The sequence below is a fragment of the Bacillus rossius genome, chromosome 1 (genome assembly GCF_032445375.1).
Source record: "Bacillus rossius redtenbacheri isolate Brsri chromosome 1, Brsri_v3, whole genome shotgun sequence".
In the NCBI taxonomy this organism is placed as follows: Eukaryota; Metazoa; Arthropoda; class Insecta; order Phasmatodea; family Bacillidae; genus Bacillus; species Bacillus rossius.
Window position 1 is genome coordinate 255346235 of NC_086330.1, and position 26056 is coordinate 255372290.

Genomic DNA, 26056 nt, shown 5'->3' on the forward strand with positions numbered 1-26056 from the left:
GTTAGCAGGGTCCACTTCAATCCAAATGTGAACCTGAACGAATGCATAACTATCGCTGTAGTACACGCCACGAAAGAGTGCGGACCATCAACCCTGCACTCGGCAGAGAGAGCGCGCGTGGCATGGAATCGGTGAGGTATCGATATTTGACTACGTATGTGCGCTCTATACTGGAAGCAACATAACCAAACATGAATGATGCCAACTAGCGCTGGCTACATTTTTATAACCGGTACACCACGGCGACGTAAACGAACATATAAAGGTTATAACGTTAAAAAAAGTCTTTAAAAAAAATTTACATTACATATCAGACAATTTCGTATTTCTGTTAATTAAATAAGTAAGTGGTAATTTCCAAATAAATATTAGATTTCTACTTTAAATTACGTCATTCATACGGAAAAAGTACCCGCACAATGCGCTCTAAATCTAATAGCGGGACCTAAAACATAATGCAATGTATACGCAAGAGTTTTTGTATCCAAATTTTGATGCCTTAAAATATAGGTGGTACCAACAATCGCGTGCGACGATTATGCGATAAAAAAGGGTATATTATGTAAAGAATGTGTAAAGATATTTTATGTAAAGAATATTTCCCTACACATTTTAGAACACTTTAAGTATATCAGTTTTCTTTTTATGGAGACTAATGCTTCAGAATACGCAATTTCAAATAACAAGAAAAATTTTAGGAATGTATTAGTCGTGCTAAGTAAGGGATTTGTACTCTTATTAAAAATCCTATTTTGCTTCTCAAATGGAAATGATGCCAATTAAATCATAGACGTTCCATAAGTACACTAGAACCCTGATTTTACGTCTACTCACGGTTCCACGGATTGGAATTAGTAAAATCACTACCTTTGTATAATCAGGGGTTGCCCATTTTAACCCCCCTCCTCCCTCCCGTAGGAAAAATATGGTTTTACTTTTTAACTACCGTATTTACTCGCATATATGTCGCCATCGCAGATAGGTCGCACCCATAATTTGAGGTCTTGAATTTGGTATTTAAGATTCCCCACATATAGGTCGCACCGGTAATTCATTACCGCGCCGTGCGCGGAGAAAGGTCATTGTACTCGATCAGCTGCTGTTACGGTGCGCCTGCTGGCTCTCTTTGTTCACTGAGCTGCGCATGCGCAGTATAACTCACTCAATGCTCCGCCCAGACTCGTGACCTTGCATCAGCAGCCAGCCAATAGATGCGAGCTTAGCGGAAAAAAATATAAGCCCCACCTCCCGTGTACCAATTTTGTCCAGTTCTAATACCAGTTTATTGGTATACGCACCAGTTTTCTCGCTGCCGTGACATGTTCAAGTTTACGTCCGTCTTGATGACTTGATACCAATAATTAATTACCGTATTTACTCGCATAATCGTCGCAGCAATTTTACCAAATTTTAAGGAGAAAAATTGAGGTGCGACCATTAAGTGAGAAAAAATTGAAAAAAAAAATTTTTAAGTAAAATTTTTTTGTAAATCGCGTGAAAATGCTAAATTAAAGAAGTTAATATCTAGGTACATGGTACCTATACGTAGGGACCCTGAAAAATGGTAAATAAAAACTACCAATAGCGGTGCAAAAAAACTAGTGAAAGCGGTGTAAAAACCCCTGGTAAGAGCGGTATAAAAAAACCAGTAGAAGCGGTGTAAAAAGTCAAAAATTTTAATAAAGCGGTAAATAAAATTTGTTTCACTTAACACGTAGTACATTTATGTAAGGGGGGGGGAGGAGAGAATACAGGAAAAGTGAAAATAACTTAACTGTTAAATTTTAACTTTCATTATGAGATAATATTGAAAACATCTTGCTATTTTAAACACTTGAACATTTACACATTTAAAATTGTAATATTAATATAAACCCTTGTTGGGAAGTTGCAAAATTTGCACATCAATATTTGATTCTTTGCATCAAATACATAAAATCCGTCAGTTGCAAATTGATACAATTTTCGGCATGATTTAAACGCTTGTAACACGTTTAGATATGGCGAATTGCAATTGTATAACTGTTGTTTAAATTACATGCTTTATTCGAGGGCAAAGTACTAGCTAAATTACTGTTTCAGATAAATGTATGAATATATAAATTCAAGAGTAACACTTAAATCCACTTTTCAATCTAAAAAAATATATAAAAAGTGTGTATTCAACAATATTCAACAAACAAGCCCGGAGTTTCTGAGCCAAAGATAAATGTTTCTCCGAACGTCTCAGAGAAGACGAGATAAAGTGTGTAAGTTTTCTTCACAATACATCAAGGACGTCATTTTGTATGGAAGGACGCCATGTTGGTAAAATTATTGTTTTTTGTTTGTTTTTTTTTTGTAAATTACCGTAATTCGGTATTGACTTCAGATATATTGTGAATGTTCTAGAAAATTAAGACTTTTTTTCCGTATAAATGGGGTTTGAAAGAAAAAAGTAAAGATTCACAGCGAAAAATTAAATTCAACATGGCGTCGCAATGATAAAGTGTTTATGTACTTTCTTTTCTATGGCTTGTTATGGCCATTAGGAAACCCGTTGGCCAACGAAAGAAAACAAAACAGTTGTGTTATTGTTAGGTTAATAAACGTAATAAACCCGTTTCTTGAACCCGAGGGCGTTAAAATGTGAAGTTACTTATATTATCAAATTATAAAGTGAAAAAATGATTTGCCTAGGCGTCGTTCTGTAAAATATTTTCGTGTAGTGTGGAGTTTTATCTTTGACTTGTAAACATATTCTTGCGCAAATCTTAAAAATAGTGATTTTAAATGGACTATTTTGTGCGAAATTTCGTGAAATAGAGGAATTTAGCCCTATTTCGCGCAAAGCGAGAAAAATGGCAAATTTCGTGAAATTTCGCGGAATTTCGCGACGCATAAACGGTTTGTAAGACAATATAAATAACATAAATTGTTGGTATGTTGACCCTATATGCTTGTATAAAAATTTCGTGAATAAACCATTCGCGAAATAAAAGGGTCCCTACCTATACGTAATATTTATTTACAATACGCGCAAAATAAACAAAACAACTTTTGGTTACAAGACGTTTGGCAAAATAAAAATATAGTATAAACACGACATTGCGAAAAAATCAATAAACAAAATACATTTATAAAACACATTCAGTCTAAACACTAACCAAGTTTATTCATTGTCTGAACTAAATTCTGATGTATCAGATTCATTTGCCGGGACGTCAACGTCATCTTAGTCGCCGCTATCGTCACGTGTTATTCAAATTGTCTTTTTGTTTTCGCCAGTCACGAATATGTTTTTCACTTACTGAAAATTCTCTTTCCGCGGCCCAATTTCCGTGCTCTTCTGCAAATGTGATTACGCGCAACTTGAAAGCGGCAGTATACGAATTGTATTTACCCATATTTTCACAAAATGAACTTTCTCAAACTCTGCAATTACCGGTACTTTCCACTCCAATGCAAACGAGATAAACAATGGCATCACAGCATCTTATCTTCCACACACATTCCTTCCTCCCACACGGCCAATAGGACATGCCGCTCAAGGTTGGACCAATGAGAAGCGCCACACGCCACGTGAAAGCAGGCTGTTCCATTGTGTTTACGGCTGTTCCGATCGCACCACACGTCACGTGAAAGCAGGCTGTTCCATTGTGTGTACGGCTATTCCGATCGCACCACACGCCACATGAAAGCAGGCTGTTCCATTGTGTTAACGGCTGTTCCATTCGCGCCTCAGTCGCCGTCAATAAATTGGGGTGCGACGATTATGAGGAGAATCTTAAATACCAAATTCATTACCTCAAACAATATGTGCGACAATTAAGCGATGGCGACGATTATTCGAGAAAATACGGTAATTACGATCCCCAGAAATAAATTGTTAGTTTAAAAAATATGCGTCAACTGTACAATACTTCCGAAATTATAAAATACGTATAAAACTGTTACCAAGGCTCCGCTCATTTTATCTTGTGAAGTTTGTCTCGTACCAGTATTTCGGCTAAGTTGTGACATAAATACAGTATCAGAAATTAACAATCAGCCACGTTCATACATTCGTGAGTTTACGTTTTTCCCTCGTGCATTTTAGATTGTCTCCTGCTATAATTACTCAGACTTTTACACGCCTAGGCTTAAATTATTACATGTTTAGAAATAAAAGCAACTTTTCATGTTATAAAATATGTATATTTTGCGATTTAAAATGTTCATTGCCGACTATAAACGTTACGTTTTTCACGATGTTTTTAGGCCCACTATCTAATCTTATCTACTCTTAAAGAACCCACTGTATTTTCTGGTTGTTTATGGTTGTTACGTGACATAAATAGCGGGATGGATTCGATTTTTGAGTCGTAATTTGCGTGAAAGTATTGTATTGGACGAAATGGGAACTAAACGGTACCTGAAGAATATAGTGCAAATAACGGGAAAACGTAAATAACGGTAACGTAAATAAGGGGTTTCGCTGTATGTGTACATTGTAAATAAATTTGCCTATACCTATATAAACTTCTTTTTCGCATTTTAAAGCAAAATATTGCAAAAAAAAATTCCTCAAAAATTTAAAAAACATTTTTCTTCACACATAGGTCACACTTTATTTTTCCCCCATCAAATCTGGTAAAATTGCCGCGACCTATATGCGAGTAAATACGGTATATATATCTAGTATTATTTGTGTGTATTTGTTCTTAATAAATAAAATACCATTAAATATTTCGTACTTTTAATGCAACAAATAAAATAACCTCTGGCCATAACGTGTGAACATAGAACGTATACTTGCCTTCATTGCTAGACCACTACCGCACGGGCCATTTGGCAGCTTGCTTGCCCACACCAGGGTGGCGACCAACCGGGAAAACCGGGAAAAGTCAGGGAATTTTTCAAATAGTCAGGGAAAAAATTAAATCTTGCCTAAAGTTCCTGCTGCAGCATTTTACAGCTTAATATTATTCATAGTCTTTGTTAATTGTATGTAGCGAATTATTAACTGAAATTCTGAATACTATAATTTATACGAAGTTTGGCATTTTAATGAAGCCATTTTTGATGTCGTGGGTCCATGAAAAACTCTTTGCTGTGTTTGCGTTGCTGATAACTGGCTGGCGCGCGGGCGCAAGCACTGTATTGCCACCATAGTCATGATACGTGTACCAAATTATTGTATGCTTACTAGCTTTATAGCTCATAGTTAGAGCCAAGATTATATGGTTTTATGCGAAATCACGAATTTTCACGCAAAATTCATCCTAAACCGCGAAAAATGCGAAATGTTTTCTAACCACAAATAAACCCCTCAATATTGATTTAAATCGTTAACTACCGACTATTGGTTGATTGACAAAAATTCCGTATCTGTTTGTAGAAGAAATGGTCGTCATCCAACTGCAGTGTGGTGGTTATTTAATGCGTTAATTATTCATCTTAAAAAATTACAAGATATCACAAAAATTGACAATTTCAGGAACAAAAAAAAGATTGTTATCGGAGTTAGGTTAGGGTTTTTAAACGCATCTAGCCACTAGAGATCACGCAATATTAACAACTGACGATCGTAAACTAAAATTAACAAGTTAACAAACACAACAACGTGAAAAATCTCAGCGCCTTGTTTGCTGTATCCTTTGAAAAATACACGTGAACAAAAACTGCATTCATTAAATATATACGTATGAAAATAAAATAAAAGCGAACATTGATATTTAATGATCACTTGATGTTTAATGAAATTTCACTGTAATGCAATTTTGTGTGCTTGTTGAATAAGCAGTTTACCGTGAAGCCTTCATTTTCATTTCACACTTCACAGGCGAGAGAGCCAAAATCGTAACGTAATCGAAGTTTTCTGATCGCTAATGTAAAAGCACCATATTGCAAGGATTTATTTATTTTACGGTCATTAAATATTTTAAATAACGCTTACCTACCCAACCCTCCCGGAAAATAAACAAAAACATTTATTTCACTGACCTGACATAACCTAACCTTTTACTTCGGGTTGAGTATATGGCTCTCTCGCCTGTAAAAAGTAGGCTTCGCGCGGTTTATTTTTTCGCTACAACTTCAGTAAATACTAGTTTTTGGTACCTCCGGGCTTTGTTTACAAATGACGTGCATAAATGAAAGCTAAATTTCTTAATCATGCCGAAAAATAAAGCTACTGCGGCATCACGTGCTGACGAGTTTAAGAATGAGGGATTATATGTCAGTGACTGAAAAATACTTTTCTGTAAATATTGTAATTGCCGTTTGGAGCATGAACGTAAGGACACGGTAAACAAGCACATAATTAGCGACAAACATGTAAAAGCTAAACGATCCCCATGCACTTTGAAACGACAGCTTTCTATCCCAGAAGCAGGAGTGGCGCAAATATGCGCAAAAAAACAAAAGGAAGATTTTGTTCTCGAAACTGTTGAAGCCTTTGTAGCTGCAGGTATTCCTCTTGAGTAACTTGACAACAACAAGCTGACTGCATGGATGCAGAAGCATGTAAGTGGTGCTGGTGATCTTCCAACAGCGGATTGGATGAGGAAAAAGTACATTCACCTACTTAGAGAGAAAAAAGAAGTGGAAATCAAGCAGCAGCTCTTAGGGCAAGATGTGGTCATACTCGCAGATGAAACCACTGACAAGAGTAATAATTGTGTTTTCAACATTTTGTTTAAAATTCTGAAACCAGGTGCTGAACAAGATGTTATCTTAGGGGCTTCTTGTGTCCTTGATGCAGCAAATGCTGTTTGTTGTTCTCGGGCAGTGATTGATGTATGCTCCAAATATGAAGTCAAGGAAGAAACCATAATTGCGTATGTTACAGATAGTGCCAGGTACATGACAAAATCTGCTGGCACCCTTGAAGGTGTATTTGGTGACCACATGTACCACATACAATGTTGGGCCCATAAAGTAAACATTGTTGGGCAGATCTGGCAAAACAACTTGGAAGAACTGAACCTCTTCGTTTGTAAGGTAAAGATGGCCTTTCTTAACACCAGAAAGAGGAGGCATGCATACCTTCAATTTCTTCTCCAGAAACATGGAGAAAACAAGGCTCTGGTCAAGTTATTCCCCATGCCAGTTGTTACACGTTGGAACACATGGTTTGAATCTGTATCATACCTCGCACTCCATCTGCACGACATTGTGGAATTCTTTGAGCAGCTTAGCGAAGATAACTCTGGTGTAAAATATATCAAGGGACTCCAGAAGGAAGAGTTACAATGTCTTGAGGCCACTCTTACATTTGTGGCTCAAAACTGTAACACCTTTGTAGAGCTAATTAATTTTCTTGAAGGAACAAAGTATCCTACTGCTCATAAGTTGTGCACAAAATTGAGTAAACTGCAAACTACTCTTGATGTCTTGGCTAAGGGAATATTTCCTGAAAATGTTGAAGACATTTTGGCTGAAATGAAAACTGTCAACTCTGCAGCCCTTAAAGAGCAGTTCAAGAACACAGCTAAACTCAGTCTTATAAAACTGATTGATCTGGTGAACACTGATCCATCTCGTCAACTATTTCTGGGAATCAGTGCTCTAATGAATCCTCAAAATGTAGGAAACATTCGTGTGGAGGAAAAAGAATTCCAGAAACATATTGGGAACCTACCTTTCCTTTGCAAGGTGCAGAAGACCTCTGTAGCGACAGGCTACATAACACTCCAAAACCTGGTTTCCCAAGAGCAGAAGAAACCGCATGTGAACTACATAGACATGGTGGACATACTATGTAAAATGAAAGCAGATTATCCTGAATTTGCAGCTGCTGCTTTAAAGTTAATATGGATACCTGCAACGAATGTGGACTCAGAAAGATCTTTTTCTAAGTATTCTGTAGTTGTAAGTGACAGAAGAAGATCTCTAAAACCAGAGAATGCTGAACTGCTGACAATGGTGGCTTTTTCCTGAGCTTAGTTATATTGCATTTATAGAACAAAAGTTTAACTGTAGTTTCTATTTTAATTAATATAGACTCTCTCCTGAACTCGGGAACAGTACTTACCTGCATAAGAATACTGAATATTTTAGTTGTTAATTTTTTATGTACTCTCAACATAGTATTGTTTAATGTGCATATTTTAAGTCTCTAACCACGAATTATTGAAGCATTTGATCAAGGCAGCTCTGCTAGGTGTGTACATGTTATTACATGTGTTTTAATTTTTTATGACGATAAAGACGAAATCCACAATTCTTAATGACGAAAAGTCCTTTTTCATAACACCATAAAATCTTGGCTCTACTCATAGTACACCGAGATAACCGAGATAGTTTTATTTTTGTTTCTTGTATTATTGGCAACTGTGGTACAACTACACGAACGTTTTGGGATGAAAACGTGTTCCCCCTGTCGTGTAGTGCTTCTCTACGTTTTACTTTTCAGATGTACTATAAATTTTATTTTGCTGTCCTCTTTGTGTAAACGTTTTGAATAGTGGCGTGTACAGGTTTTCAGTATTAGTATTTAGTAAGCTAGTCGGGCTTTGTTCTGAAGATAAAAAGGAGAGAATAGAAGTAGAAGACAAAGATGGAAAAAAAAATGTATGCGGGATCAGATATGAATGCGTGGGCTTGGGAAGAATATTGCCGTTGCTGAAAGCTAAGAGTAAAGGTGAGTAATGAGTTAGTGTTTATTCGGTTATGTTTAAATTTTTAGCCCATTACTTTTATGGAGTAAACCATTTTTTTAATGAATTACAATACAGGATAAGAAAAGTGAAAGGTAAATATTAAGAGTAGCTAATCATTAGACTTGCGCATAATAGTTCGTGACAGGGAGCGCTCCTTTTTCGCAGCTCCTTGGGGAAATAGGTTGCTCTTTTAGTTTATCCGCTCCCATCTCGAATTCAAAGAAGACAGGTCACAGATAGTTCGTTCACTTTGCTACCGCTACTGCAGGCGATCTTCTTTGTATGTTATAGTAGTTATTTTTTATAATGATCAGTGTTGTGAACGCCTAGATTATTATCCTTTTTTGGGTTATTATACATCAAATGAGTAAATAAAACATAATTGGGTAAAATGGCGTATATAACAGTTCTGTTTTTAATCTTCACTTAAAATACACTATAATCGAAAAAATTTAATTTATAAAAGGATTTATTTTATAGTTAGTTAAAGAAATATTATTTATGAAATGTGTTTATTTTAGTGAATAAAATGCTGTTTTATAAATATACAAATCTTAATTTTTTTAAGTTTTAGAAATAATCAACAAAAAATGTGTTATTATTTACAGGCAACAAAATTCATACATTATTAATAAAAATGACCCATTACTCTTCTAATTTGTTACCGTACAATTAGACATTGAAGAACTAATAAAAACTCTTTAAGTAAGATTGTTTGCTAATATTGCTTAAGAATGTGTATGTTCATTAGGACCTATATATAATTCACTAAATATTAGCAAGTTCATCATCACTTAACATACACTATAATCAAAAAAAATTATTTCTAAAAGCTATTATTGTTTGTCTGATTTTAGTTTGACATATATTTGTGTATGTTATCTGATAAGTTAGTTAATATGCAAAAATAAGGTTTTACGCTTAAAAAAATTGATGAGATTGTTAGGCATGGTCAGGGAATAAAAATGATTGTCCTGGAAAAGTCGGGGAATTTATTCTTTACAGTTTGGTAGCCACCCTGCACACACCCTGCTGAATGCCTCCACTATTTTGCGGCTGATCTCGGATGCTTGAACTTATGCTACCGTCTCTTCAGTAGGAAACATGAAAAAAAAAATTTATTGTACGTTAAAGCGCATCATGTGGTGTAATTGTGCTTGCTCTTCACACACACTTATTTTGACGATTGCTTAAGTAGTGACTTCTTCTAGTTGTGAACTCTAAGTGGAAAGTTAATATTGGGTGGCCAAAAGCATTGAATTTTCCGAAAAGTGAGAAATATGCATGAATTTATGTCGTCGGGAAACAACATGGAATTATGCTTGAATTACATGTTGTCACCTGGAATTACATCACTCACGCAGAGAATGTCTGCTAGTTTTACAGGTTATGTCAAACCCAGACTTTGATATTACAGTAGAGCTTCATTATAAAGAACACGAAGGGACCAAAATTATGGCAGTTTGTTATAATGAAGTTCTTTATACCGAAATCACAATGATTGCCTGTTTTGGGGTTTTGAACATTACTCGATCTTGTTAAAAAACAAAGTAGAAAATCTAATACCAATATGAGTGGTACAAGCATCAATTACTTTAACAGCTATACTTTGGGATCAAGATACATACTACATACATACATACTAGTATGTATATGTACAATACAGAAATACGTAGGTAAGTTGTTTGCCAAAGCAGTAAGCCTACCTTTGGAATCAAGACAAGCTGTTTGCAAAAATGCTGTAATAAATCAAAAATATAAAATTTTTTTACATTTTATTGTCTGGATCGCTGGGTGAGAATTGTGGATAATGTTGATTTGGAGATACCTAACTTTTTAGCCACATCAGTCTTTTTATTTTCTTTATCTACTGCTTTTAACATTTCAAGTCGTTTCCTAGAAGACATGTTCAGTAGTACGGTTTTTTAAACTATAAAAACAAATGCACCCTACACATGTAAAAATAAGTTATACATGTAGTATAGCCACGTTTCTGGGAAGCCTACAACTCACGTAGTTTCGGTTCCCTGCAAGAATTTGCGAAGATTTCCGAAGTTTTGCGTTTTGGTATTAACGCCACTTCAGCCACTAAATCAGAAGATCAAGCATGTTGTGACTAACCTAACACAACCCTTCGATTTTTATAATTTCAATTTTTGAGAGAAATCCGAAGTTGCACGAACGTGCTAGGGAACCGAAACTATAGGTTAGTTTGACTCGAGGTCTCTTTTTGACCTGTCAACTCTCGGGGCGCCCTTTTCCGGAAGCAGAATGGCGGATGGTCGTTTTACTCGCGGGGGCAAGTTGCTCTCAGGTCACTCAGGTCATGCTCTCGATGCTCCTCCTCTCGAGGAAGAGTTGCGAGGGCAAGTCGTCTGCTGGTTGTTTTGGCGCGACTTTGACGATGGAGTCAATATGTTATCAAGCTACATTTGGTGATGACGGTAATATTTTAATTAGATGACGACATTGAAGCGGAAAAACATTTCAATATAACTTATTTGGCGTCCTTTATTTAAAAATCACAAGATTTGCAATCGTTTCCTAGTACAGGTTAATTTATGCATACCACAAGCGGTTTAAAGTCAAAAAGCAATATTTATATATTTTTACCTTCATCAAGCTCTCTCATAATTTGTAGTCCAATATATGGTAAATCAATAACAACTTCATCTTCATATGAATCTTCATTTCCAAACAAATTTCTCACGATGTCTGCTATATTTACCGCCATCATTGTTTAACAACAAATAGCGTTTTCTTCGTGTATTAAAAGTTACCGACTCTTTTTGCCCTCAGGTCAACTTGCTCCCAACTCTTTCAACTCCCAAGGAGCACGAGATACCTCGAGTCAAACAAACCTTATGTGAGTTGTGGGCTACCGCACGTTTCTCAAACAATAAACAAGAAAACGACCAGAGATGTGTGTGTAGCAATACTTTATGATGTAGCACTTCGCATCGGTTAAACACGTCGTGCGAGCATAGAACAAAGAGTAATGTCAGCGAACACCACAATGCAGCGCTTTAGTCGCTACACTAGTTTTGTGCATTAATTTCAACACTAGTCCATTGCAGTCATCTATGGCGCGTATCAAAATAAATAAGATGGCAGTTTGTGGGTGAATGGCGACGATTTTATCCGTTTGTCGTTTACCGTGCCGGGCAGAAAAGTGTTCGTTCAAATGAATATTTATAGAATATTTAAAAAATTTGAACGAGAAAATTCGTACTAGTGAAATTTTTTTACGTTATGTTATATGGACGTCTGACGGGACCAAAGGCATAGTTCGTAGTAATGAATTGTTCGCTCTAATGAAGTTCGTTAAAACGGTGTTTTACTGTATAATTTCATTTCAATATAACGAGGGGTGTGTGGGAAAGGAAATTGAGCTTCGGGAAAAATTCGGGAGGGAAATTCAGATTTCACTAGGGAAATTGGGAAAAATTGGGGAAATACATTATAAGCTATAGATAGAGCCAAGATTTTACGGTATTATTTTTTTGGGAAATTTTGGGCTAAAGATTTTGAGATTTCGTCTTTATCGTCATAAAAATTCAGATTTTATTGGTATCGCCTTTATGATTTATTTAGGAGATTTAAGGTCAATAATAGTAAATGTAATTGTAACCCCTTTTATTAATATTTACAATTTTTGCTCAAAGTAAATTAAAACATTGTTCAAAGTAAATACATATTAACGGCGTGGATTGTGTATTAGAGGAAATTATAAAAACATTATGAACATAACTTAGGACCTCATAATTTTGGCATTATTCTTGCCATATTTGGTGAAGGTGCATTTATATACAGGTGCCAGTATTTTATTTTGGTGAACATTATTCATGATTCATGAGAAAGCAACCATAGTTAGAAGTTCAGCATTCTCAGACAAAAGAGATCTTCTCCGGTCACTGACAATGACAGAATACTTTGAAAATGACCTTTCATTGTCAACATTTGATGTTGGTATCCACATTAATTTGAGTTTTTAAGAACTTTTTGTCTTCTATGTTGACATTCCCAATTTTTTGGGGTTCATCAGTATCACGAAAAAGTGCAAGAGCAGGATCACTTGAGACAAAATCATGTAGCTTTAGTAAGCTAAGCTGTGATGTCTGTTTGAACTGCTCTTTCAAGGCTGCAGACTTGAACACTTTTCATTTTTCTCAGTGACTTTTCAACAGCCTCTGGAAAAATTCCTTTTGTTAGAACTTCCAATGAAATTTGAAGCTTCTGAAGCTTTGAATAGAGGAGGTAGGCAGTTGGGTTGGAGGATCCCTTCAAAAAGTTTATTGTGTCAACAAAGCAGGCACAATTTTCAGTGACACACACACTGAGCTTCAAGGGCTTGTATCTCAGTTTCTTGCAGTCCCTTTATGAATTTCACACCAGAATTATTTTCTTCACTCAATTGTTCGAAGAAGCTAACAATGTTATGCAGGTGATCAGCCAGGTAGAAAACAGCATGAAACCACGTGTTCCATCGTGTCACAATGGGCATTGGAAACATCTTCACATTATCTTTTCCATTCTTGTCCCTCAAAAATTTGAGGTAGGCATGCCGTCTCTTTCGTGTGTTCAAAAAAGCATGTTTTATCTTGATCACAAAGAGGTTTAAATCCTCCAAACTGTTCTGCCAGATCTGCTCTACCAGATTGATTTTATGTGCCCAGCACTGCACGTGGTACACATGTTCACCAAATATACCTTTCAAAGTGCTTGCAGATCTGGTCATATATCTAGCACCGTCAGTTACATATCAACTATGTTTTCTTCTTTGATTTCATACTTTGTGCATATGTCAATCACAGCTTTCGAGCAATTGACAGCATTAGCAGCTTCAAGTAAACATGATGCTCCAAGTAAAATGCTGTGTTCTGCCCCTGGTTGCAATATCTGAAAAAGAATATTGAACACACAGATATTTGCTTTATCTGTGGTTTCATCTGCCATAATTACGACTTTCTGTTCTGGAATATATTTTTTTCAAACTCTAAACGACAGTCACAAAATTTACACATCAATATTTTACTAGCACTCACATAAAACCCTTCTTTTGAAAATCCTGCTGCACGTGCAGCCACTGTTGGTTTATTTTTAGGAATTTTTTGGTTTGTTACACAATGTTGCTAACTATTTCCTAAGACAGCAACGCAGAAAAAAAAATCCACAGAAACCAAACGATCATAAAAAGTTTTAAAATGTAATGAAAATATAACTCAATTTATGTTGCAGCACTGTAAATATGTCACGGATGCTGTAAAATGCATTGTTTTTTTATGTTTACAAAAATAATTTTGTTTGATGCAATCATGCCAGTACACAAAATATTAACATTCTTTTTTCTTAACACATGCGATGCGTGCTGCACTTAGTCAAGATTTTAAAGTTTCGTGTGCTGCGGTACACTTTTTTAGTCAGAAAACGATAAAAAAAATTCCTGGCGAAAAATAACGTGAATTTCATCGATAATCGCGAAATAATACGATTTCGTTTAGTTTTCTGTGTATACGTGAAATTTTAAGAAATGTACAGTAACAAACTTGGTTTCATCTTGAGTTCGCCGGCATCGCCATTGTCAGAACTAAAACTAACCAACCTTAGCGGTAGCCTGCCACTGTTTACGTTTCGAAAATCACATACATGTATGTATGGAAGAACGAAATATATTGCTGCTAAGATGTGACCACAACACAAAATAAACATAATGTACGCAACCACAACTCCACGTCATACGTGAGCGATACTGTTGATGTAATGGCTGGAAGGAGGCGGCAAGTTGAGAGCAAGCGGAACCAGCGTTGCCAACCCTTCAGCAAGAAAAGTCCGTACCAAAATGTCATCTGGACCGTATTTCCCGATCCAGGTGAATCCACATGAATTTTTTTTACGATTATATTAATAAAACTATTGTACAATAATGACTTCGTGATAAAATTTTGCCATGTAATAGAATTACGAAATAAACTAAATAAAATCTTGTTCTTACACAATGCAGTTATGGAATAAACCTTGGGAATAAACAATTTGTGACGCCACAAAAGATTGCATGCTGGGAATATTCAGCTTATTTTTCACAAACAACCGGCAGTCGTGCGCACGTCTGCCATAAGGATCAATGCTATGTGTTTGTAACGCAATTCCAGCTGAAGTATAAGATAAACACCGTACGGTTGGCAACGCTGAGCGGAACAGAGAGAGATGGAGCATTCACATCGCAGTGTTACCACTTCTTTCGTTTAATGTATCGTATTTTACTGCTGCATGGGAACATTAAAATAAAGTAACTTGAGCTTGTGTAAAAATATGCCGAAAAATGCTGCAAGTGCACGGCAACGTGCGGACTATTTCAAAAGCGACGGGCTATATGCACCTGATACGGCAATGTTAATGTGAAAATTTTGTAATTGTAAAGTCGCATTTGAGAGAAAATACACCGTGATAAAGCACACTAAGAGCGAAAAACACATAACTAAAAGAAAAAAATACGAAGTTGGGTGTGATGATAAAAAAATTCAGAGCTCTGTCGCAGAGTGCTTTGGTAGTGCAAAACGTTAAAAAGCAGACGTCGAAGATTTGGCACTGAGGACAACATAGGCCTTCGCTAAAGCTAACATACCTCTTCAAAAATTGGATGATCCTAACATAAGGGCATGGCTAAATGAATTTGTGGCAGGTTCTGGAGACATGCCTTGTGTCAAAACACTGAGGGAAAAGTATGTTCCTAAACTTGCTGAATACCACTTAGAAAACGTGATGGAAATTGTTGAAGATAAACTAATTTTTATCTATTCGGATGAGACTACAGACAGTCAGGGAATATGTGTTTTTGTGGTACTCTTTCTAGTGCTCCAAGAACCAGTAGGCGAACCTCAGGTAGTAGTAGCTTCAGTTAATTTTCTTGCAAAAGCGGATGCGACCACATGTGCACAAGTTATTTCAGAATGTGTAAATAAGTATGAAATTTCATACAAGAACATCAGAGGCTTGGTTACAGACTCCGCTCGCTACATGACAAAGTGTGTCAACAGCTTGCAAGTTCTGTACGGAGATCACATACTCCATATTCAGTGCTGGGCCCACAGAGTTGCCCTAGTAGGAAATGTGTTGTCATGTGAACTTTTTGAGGTAAACGATGTAGTGAAGGTAAAGTCTGCCTTTTTAAACACTGCAAAAGGAAATACCAATATTTGCAAGAAGAAACTGTGAAACCAGATAAACTGTTTCCAATGCCAGTCAATACTCTGAATTCATGGTTTCGTGCAGTGTTCTACCTGGCTGAATATTTTTTGGAAATTATTAACTTTTTCAGAAATAGTGACTTTCAGGAAACTAACACTGCAGGAATTAAGTATCTGATCATGCTTTCAGACAAAGAAGTATCCGTAATTTTAGCACAGTGTATTTTTGTACAAGCAGCATGCTTCTGAAATAATGGATCTGCTAACGAAACTTGAAGGGTCTAAGTACCCTACATCACATACTCTGTATGGGGATCTGGAAAATATACAAAAAGGTTTGGACTGTACAGCAAAGGGTATATTTTCCAATACTTTCGAAAACAGTAGTGTCCTCAAAAATTTGAACACACTGACATTGCACATGTGAAGCCACAACACTGTGCATGAACAAACTGCAGACACTCGTGAACAGTGATCCTTGTGCACATGTTTACAGGTCATTGAACCAGCTTTTCAACCCTAAGAACATTCTGCTTAACAATACTGAAAACATAGTTACACAACTAAAATCCATTGCTGACCTGAAGATGATTGACAGTGTTGACCTTTTTAAAGGGTACCGGTCTCTAAAAGATGCAGCGGAGTCACTGTGCAGAGCTGGTGAAGTTGTTGATGTAGTGAAAATTCTCACTGCACTGACAACTGACTGTCAACAGTTTGCTTCAGCTGTGTTTAAATCAATATGGATGCCTACAAATGTTGAGAGTGAGAGGTTGTTGAGTCACTACAATATTGTTGTTTCAGATAGGCGGCAGAACTTAAAAGAAGAGAATATTGAAGTGTTTACAATGCTCTCCTTTGACGATTGATTTTTTTTAAAAAGAATTTTATGCAACAGTTATGTTAAGGTAATGTGTGTGTAACATTTTTACAAGGGAATTTTTAACACATAGTGTCCATTAGTGAAATGAAATTTTTTCTGTGGTTCTTCATATGATGAACAGTACTTTAATTTCTTATGTTATGTACTGAACAATGCATTAAGCTAACAAGTGACTAAAAAATTTCTGTATGGAAGTTTCACAGTGCTGAGCAATTTTTATGTACAACTGGAAATTTCATGTTTTCATTGTTATGTACTTTTGGTTTAAGCAAATGTAAAGAGTGTGTTTAAATTAGGATAATTATAAGCTATGCCAAAGAAAATTCATTACGTAACAAATAGTAAGCCTATACAGTTACTACTATTTAATTTAATTATCCAGATAAAAAAATAACACCGCTTTTTTTTACACCGCTTTTTGGCAAAAATAATACCGCTTTTGGCCAAAAATAACACCGCCAGTTTCAAGTCTCTAATTATAAAACACTCATGCGGAAAATTTATACGCTCAAAACAAGTGCGTTTGCGTCGTGTTGGCTAATGGTGTCAATTTACAATCTTCGCATAATGGCGGCACTGTTTTTCTAACATGTGTATATAACCACTCGTGGGGAAAAGTGTGGAATGAAAAACATTTTCACGTCATTTCCCATGTAAGTATAACACTTCCAGTATCTACCATATTGGAAATCTACTTATTTTTGCATGAGAAGCACGATAGTGTTTGAAATTGTGTTTAGTGGCAAAAATGGCAGCGTATTTATTTTGATTTTACCGTGATGCCGCATTCGTAATTAAAACGTGTTAGGCATTGTTAGATTTTACTACTTCAAAAATTTGTATTTCAGTATTGAATTTAGTATCATTCAATTCGAATGCTATCGGTATTCACTTGATGTTTGCGGTTTGGTTGGGTTATACCGATTGCTGCAAGCACTAACTTAATGAATCGGCATTCGGTATTACACCATATTTTGCTTATTTGTAAACAAATATTAGATAACACTTGTGAACATTGCTCTTTTCATATGGCTATTTTTATACTCGGCTTAAAAATAAACTAAGGTATAGAGTGAGTAAACTATGTAGTACCCAAGCATTTTATGAAATCTAAGTTAACAAAATAACTAATTTATTTAGAGTAAGAGAATTGAAACAAAATAAAATAAGCCACAAAATTCAGTTCTTTCTATTAATGTTTTGATCTTAACTTTTTTAAATGAAGAAGAATGGTATGATTTCTTATTCAAATTATTTTTTCAATAAACAAAATTGTGGTATAGATCATTTCGCTTTAACAAATTATTTACAACAGTTTCCACCAGCAGGTAATTGCCAATACAGTCTGCATAGCCTACTGCTGACTACTCATTCTGAACTGGACCTACTTCTAAATGGTGTAGGTAATTGAATATCATCCCAGGGTACTGCTTTGATAGCAGCAGGCAAGCCACAGTTAAAAGTGATTATACAGGAAAAATTTAGTCTAATCCTGTACTGTGCATTTAGTTTACAATTTGGTTTCTTGGAAATTGTATTTCACAGCACTTTTACCATTATTTAAAGCAGTACACATATATTTAGCACTCTAATTAAATTTTTTTTAATGTTCAGAATTTTTGAACAGTAGTCTTATGAATTTGAAATAATATGCCTCTCATGCCTATTAATCAAATGGTAAAGAAGAGATATACAGTGGAATCTCAGTACTAAGTACTTACAGGGACCTCAAGTTTTTGTACTTAGTACTGAAAGTACTTAGTACTGAAACATACATACATATCATCTTTACAAAGAGAAAAAAAAAATTAAAAAATACAAAAATAGCGATATTGTAAGATACATTATTTTTTAGCCAACATCTGACTTCAGTTTAAACATTGGTGTGTATGTATAATTTAAGTTTAGTTACTTTTAAAAATGTGTTATTTCAGTTTGTTTTTGAGCTTGAATGATGCTCTGTTGAACTAAATGTTCTATCTCATATTATGTCTTCGCAACTGCGACTTGCTTTTTTCCTTTGTCTAGTTCTCTGAGTATTTCCACTTTTTCCTTAAGCGTGAATTGCTTTCGTTTCTTTTTATCTCCATTTATCTCATTTTGCAGCACAAATACAATGCGGTGTCTAAATAACGTAACCTGAAAATAAACTCAACAATAACAATAAAATATCCCGGCACAGACGTCAAACAGTATATTAGCGTAGCATAACACTATTGTCTAAATAATTAATACTACTCTCAAAATTCCATGTTTCGATGTATCGAATGGTGTTGTGTTGCTCACGTCGCATACTACGTATGGTATAATCTATGGTAGTGCGCGCAACTGTTTGTAACTTTGTTTTCAGGGTTTAGAGGTTAGATAATACGTTGTGGTGGTATTTGTGTATGTTTGTTCTACAACATTAATCATTTAGCTGGAAATTTATTTACCAGTTTAAGTAAATTTTGGTGTAGTAATGCCACGCTACGAGTAGAATTTATACGTTATAGTGAAAATATGATACTTTAAACTGAAACCATTTTGCATGGTGAAGATACGATTTTTGGCGGGGACTTAAAAAAAATACGTTAAAGTGAAGTATACTTTATAATGAGGTACGTTGTACCGGTATTCTACTGTAATTGTAATATATTATGATGATTGGTTTGTACTTAATTTATTTGTTTGACCTTGGTTTGCAGATGTGGATGTGCAGCGATTGAAATTAGGGATAGTGCAAGTTGCATCTCGAGTGGTTTGACAGAAAAGATGGAAATAGCTTTTTAATTAAGGAATGGGCAAGAAAACACAGTGACAGTGAAGTTTTCTGTGCATTGTGTTGTACGACTTTTACTGTAGACAAAGGTTTTCAGGCCATTTCTCAGCATGCCAGTGCAGTGCATCATAAAAAATTGTCACAAACTAACTTGCATCCAAATCAGCTGAGGCTCATTGCTGGGAGGCCTAGCTGTTCAGGATCACCCATTATCACAGCAGATTCAGATAAAGCAACAGCCACAGCAAACTCGGTTTAACTGTACAGTGTGCGCGAAAGTTATAAAGCAGCAGAACTTTATTGGGTTTTGAAGTGTGTTTCATCCAATTACTCATTTTCATCTTGTGACAATATTGCAGAATTATTTGATTGCATGTTTGAATCGCATAGTGGTGTGAAAATATCAGAGAATTTCAGTTTATCAAGTACAAAAGCAAGGTACTTGCTCACAGATGCTTTAGCACCTTATTTCAAAAATATTCTTTTGTATGATTTGACTGCAGCATATTTTAGTACTTGCTATGACGAAACTACTAATAATGCTAACAGGAAGGAATTACAGGTTGCTGTTAGGTATTAGTCTGAAAGAAAAAAGAAAATTGAATGTCAACATCTACATACCTATTTCATTGGTTCAGCCACTGGTGAAGTTATTGCTGAAAAGCTAAATGCTGCATTGGATGATGCTTCTTTGTCACGTCACAAAATAGTCATGCTTGGCAGTGATGGCCTTAATGTTAATAAAAAGGTGTAGCGGCTAACCAATGAGCAGTTGATTGCTGTTAGGAATAAAGGTGTGGTAAACTTAGGGACATGTAATATTCACATATTACATAATGCATTTTTGAGAGGCATTGGGAAATTTGGTGAGGATGCATCAGATTTGGTGATTGCTGTCCATGATTTCTTCAGCGCCTGGCCAGCTAGGTTGTTAAGGCTACAGCACTGTGCAAAGTGAGCTGAATATTCCCCACCACAACTTCATGAAACATGTTTCTTTGAGGTGGCTTACACTTGAAAGTGCAGCAATGCGATTGGTAGAACAGTGGGATGCTGTGATGAAATACTTTGTCGTTTGTCCCAAAGAAAAGGAATGACCTTATCAAAAGCATGAAGTACAGAAAAATAACTGAGCTTCTCAAGAAGAAAACTATGAAGGCCAAAGTTTTGTTTGTTTGCTCAAGTTCACGTGTGTTCACGAGTTTCACTGGTGTTTTCACGCGTTTCACTGGTGTTTTTCAAAAAAAAAAAGAACCAATAATCATGTAATGTATGATCAACTTTAGACACTGATACTTTAATGGAAAAAGTGTGTAAACCTGCTGCTATTAAAGAATTTGGTGTTAATGAAGAAGTTCTTAAATTAGAAAATCTTCTTCCTGCCATTAAAATTCAGGTGTCCGATGATGTTTCGCTGGAAATAACTAAGGTGATGCATTTATGCATAAGCTTAAGTTCCTCTTACTTAGTTTCATTTTTTTTTGTGTGCAGTTATGTATCTTATACTGTCCTTTCACCTATTATATTATGTTTGTCATTCAACTTAAGTTAAAATGTATTAAGACCAATATTTATTTTCTTCATACCCATACTTTGGAACTAATAGAACATTAATTTGTTTTTTGCAGTTGGATGAAAGAGATTGTCTAGAATTCCTCAGAATGGGTCAGAAACACATTGTACAAGCCTGTTCGTACATAATTACTAAATCCTCTTTACGGACAAAACCTTTGCTGAGACACTTGCACTTCCTGCAACCACAGGAAATAACTTTTCAGCAAAGTTGCTTGGACATTGTTGCTGTTGCAAAGTGTCTGCCCATGGATGTTGACACAGATGTGCTTTTAGATGAGTGGAAGTTGCTTCAGCATGAGACAGTAGCCAACAGCGAAGATCGCATTGATAGTTATTGGGGGCAATTTTTTGATATCAAAAGTAGCTTAGGGGTTCTGAAGTATCCGAATGTGTGTGCAGTAGTCAAGGCAATATTAACTCTTTCCCACGGTAATGCAGATGTAGAGCGTGGTTTCTCTGTTTCCTGTAAATTTTTGACTGAAGATAAGGGATCTATGTCTGAAAGGACATTAAATGCGGCTTTAACTGTTAAAAGTGGTTTAAAGATGTTTCACATGAAACCACAGTTTATACATATTACGAAAGAGCTCCTGTCAATGGCTCGCAGTGCTCATGCCAGTTATCAGTCATATTTGTAAAGGAAAAGGAAGGCCTCAGAAGAGGAAGCAAAACAAAAAGTAGAGTCTGAAGAAAAAAGAATTGCAGAGGATAAAGGCAAAAAACCAACTTAAAGAAAGAGAGACCATTTCAGCTGCAAAAGAGAGACTGAAAAAATTTGAAAAAAGAAGAAGAACAAACATGACTGGTTGCAGATAAATTGTTTGAAGAAGCAAATGTTAGGTTATAAAAGGCTGTTGCGCAGAAAAACTTGACAGAAATAGTGTTAGCACAAGCTATGCTGGAAGGTGTAATAAGTGTCAGGAAAGAAGAATGTGAGAAAAAACAGGATGCTGAAGCAGTACAAAAGTCAATTGAAAAAAGAAAAACAAAAATTATATCGGATTATTTTTTAAAAAAAAACCAAAACTGTAGATTATTAATGCGTCGTTTACTTTGTTGAATTCGTGATCATGGAACTTGTGTAACTATGTTTAATGTATATAACACTTATATAGAGTTTTTTATTTTAATTTGACAAAAGCTTTCTAACATAAACCATCAGTACTGACCTGGTTACACAATTTTTAAAATTCACTACCAGCTTTATTAAGGTAAGGTGTAATCTTTTTTTTTTTTTTTTTTTTTTTTTCATTATTATAGTTTGTTATTTATTTTATATTTAGGTTGTGTAATTTGTGTGACAATTTTTGAAAAATAGTAACCTAATTTTGTTGGCTTGGTTGAATTTTGGTCACTTTTTTTGCATTTAAAGGTTACTTTTTTTGACAGAAAAGTCACTTTTTTCACTGTTTTAGGAGAGTTGAACCACTTTGAGGCCTGAACTCCCGACTGAACACTCCGAACTGACTCCCTGCCCCGACGTCCTCGGGCATATATATAGGCCCCGGCGCAATTCCAGAACTCACGAGAGCGGCTGGGGCCAGTCGCGTCATCGCGAGCCGTCCCGACGGCAGAAATCTCTTGAAAACACGTGTCGGCGGCTCGCGTAACTCCGCAGCTGGCAGGTTTCAGATGTCAAACTAACAGTGCCGCGCGGGGGGAGCGGAGGGCTGGAGGGAGATAAAGCGGCGACCGAGGTGCGCACAGAATATCTCATGTTACGGTGGCTTGTGATGCAGCCCAGCTAGCTCTGCACCTGCACCTGCGCGTGACGTGGCCTTGCTAACGTTCGTAACAATATCTTCGCAGAAGAAAGCTAAGTTTTTTTTTGTGTTCACGTGTTGTAGTCTATGGTCATGGCTTACAAATATACTAATACCACACTTAACAAAAAAATGTCCTAAAAATAACCATGTTATTCGAAATTGCGTATTCTGAAGCATTAGTCTCCATAAATATAAAATGTTCCAATATGTTTTGGGAAATATTCTTTACATAATATGAATGTGTAGAATAACACTCAACAATGAATATGTCGCACCATTTATCTTTATAAGCGTACCATCAAATACTTTATATGACAAATACGACACAGAGTAACAGAAGATATGTGGTTATGTACTTATCGTCTGTCGGCTGCTTGACTTGCCCGCCCGAGCATGACATTCAATTTGCGTCGCGTACCTTTTCATGAACTTTCCAATCCATCCTTTACTGGCAGTGAAACTGTTACCACTGTCCAGATATTTATATTTTAATTTTTCAAAAATTGAAGTGCTTATTCACGTGTTACTGTGGTTCACACCAATCCTGTCAGGCAAGTGATTTTTTTTTTCATTGCGCCATTCATTTAAAAACCTTTTCAATTATAATTACCTGTTCGTTTCTGTTCTGGTATCTGCCAGATATATCACCGCAAGTACAACTAACAGCATCAGACTTTATAAACATTTGATAGTCCTTACTGTATAAGATTGTTGACTTGCCTTAAAACTAAAGTGCGACCAACATAAGTGTGGCCTTCATGACATTCTCCATGCCGTAATACTTCTAGTTTTGTCTCAGATAATTGAACACTTTTCATTACGCTCTCACTTGGATGCCTTGATTCCAATATGATTCTAACTGCAGGTTCTTGCACACATACAGTTACAGGAAGATGAATGGGTAGACGTTGCATTGTGTTTGTGCATGCGAGTTCCTTTCCCCTGCCACTGCCTAGACTGAAGTTCATTACGGCCCAGTCTGTGGCCGGGCGACAATGGTAGGTATGGCCCGGCGGTATACGTGCAAACGTAAAAACATTTAGTCCTTAGAGACCCTGAAGCCGCAATTTAATATGCGATAGATGATGTTTATACAACAGCTGATAGATAGTATAGTAAGACCTGGGGGCGCATATGTTCCTCCCTCATATAGCTAACTGTATGCCAAGGTACATCTGTTGTTTACCTAGTTGAAGCCGTCTTCGTGGCTTCATACCACAACTTTTTTTGACTGGTGATTTTGTGTTAAGTGAAATTTACAGATGTATTATTCAAGACTGGGGCAGTAAAATTAACATTGTGCTAAATAAATTCGTGCAATTTTAAGATGTGCTAAGTGAGGAATTGGTGTAAACAAACTTTTGTCATTAAGATATTGTAGCATTTTGTTGCCAAGAAATGTTACTACAGCAATTATTCGTGGCTATATCATTAAGACTTTTTTCCATCATCTGTATAACAATGGTATTGCCATGATGGTTCTTCTATAACAATACAATGGTCTCCCTGGCTTGGAATTTTTGATAGTTTTTATCTTTTTTGGGAGTTTAAAATCAAAATTTCAACTTTTTTTTTAATTTTCCAGTTTGTTAAGGGATGAGATTTACCTACTGTCAAAACTTCAAGTTTCCAGCTCGTCTGGAAGTGGGTTAGAATTTGTATATATAAGTCATTGAGTTACACATTAGGCTGTATGTTTGTGTGTGTGTATATACACATGTGTGTGTGTGTATATATACACATTGTGTGTGTGTGTGTGTATATATACACATTGTGTGTGTATATATATATATTTATTTATTTATTTATTTATTTATTTAGATTCTGTTGCCACCATTATTGAACATTTATTCGCAGGAGAGATTTGTTGGAGCTGTTACTGGCAAGCAAGATGGGCTTGTTGCTAGTTGTAAATAAGCAGTGTGTTGTTTGATGGTGTGCAGTGTGTCCGGCCGGCTGGAAGCCAGGCTCCAAGACGATCAAGCCTGACCCTGAAGGCAGCCTGAAGTTCTTCAAAGAGTCATCATAACCTTCCTGAAGCAGGTCTTCTTCCAACTGTGACAGACCCGTCACAAACATTGTTCCTGTATTGTATGCACACCACATCCTCCAAGTTCTACTATTTCAGAGTAGAAAGCATTTGTTTTGAGAATTAAGGAATTTTTTGTGTTTATGTAAGCATATGAAATAAAGTATTTTTAAATACTATTATGTTGCAAAGTTTCTTTGTCTTAAATAAATATAATCATCAATTCATAAAGAATAAAATATACATTGAGACAATGATCTGATGGCTTTATTTCAATGTTACACAATTCATTCAAGGAAGTATGACTTTGAGGTCAGAGTAGAAATGTAGTGAATTTGAGTTTCTATAATGTTTAGCTTTGAGTGATATTTGTAATAATTTTCACATTTTTGTTTGGAATTGAAACTGGACTGAAATACTAATATGACTAACAGTATGAATAAAATATTTTATATTGTAGCCTTATTAGTTGTTTTCTTTTAGCACTTCAGTTTCTATTATAGTAGAATCTCAATACTAAGTACTTACAGGGACCTCAACTTTTTGTATTTAGTAATGAAAGTACTTAGTACTGAAAAATACATATCATTACAAAGGAAAAATCATAAATCAAAAAGAGCATTATTATAAGATACATTATCATTTGGCGAACATCTGACAGTATAAATATTGGTGTTTCTGCATAACTTAGTTTATTTATTTTTAAAAAACCTCTTATTTCAGTTTGTTTTTGAACTTGAATGAAGCTCTGTTGAACAAAATGTTCTATGTCATAGAAATATTTCTTGATCTCTTCTGAAGCCTTTTCATGTTTAGAAATGAATTTGTTTAGTTTTTCTAAGCTCAGAATAGCTTCCGTAGCTGTTGCAGGTGGCTCCTCACAGTCAGAATAATCATCTGATTCAGCCTTTGATGACTGATTGAATGACTTTACTAATGATGTTGCTGTCAGTCAACACTGGTGTTGTTTATATTTCATTATTCACAGAGACATATTCTGTGAATGAAATAGCATCAAACTGCATGGAGGCTGACCTGCAGTGTGATTACAGTTTCATTTCTCCATGGCATGCCCATTAATCGATACCCTAATTGCTCGTACACGAATCAACACGTCTCGTAGTGTTTACCCCCTTCCACCAACCATGTGGAACGGCCAACTCACACATCAGTTGTGTTTGATCACCCTCCTTACAGTCCGGATTTGGCACCGAGTGACTATCACCTTTTCCCC

The 26056-nt window shown here is 35.8% G+C and overlaps 1 protein-coding gene across 3 annotated transcripts in view; it reads left to right on the plus strand.

Annotated features, from left to right (window-relative positions):
* LOC134527487 (peroxiredoxin 2-like) overlaps positions 1 to 25001 on the plus strand; it is a 76655-nt gene extending 51654 nt beyond the window's left edge. For all 3 annotated transcript variants that reach the window (XM_063360209.1, XM_063360207.1, XM_063360208.1), the window contains exon 4: positions 24737 to 25001. In XM_063360209.1, the coding sequence (XP_063216279.1) occupies positions 24737 to 24822 (86 nt within the window). In that variant the 3' untranslated portion in view covers positions 24823 to 25001. The remainder of the gene's footprint in view (positions 1 to 24736) is intronic.
* Positions 25002 to 26056: the final 1055 nt, after the last annotated feature.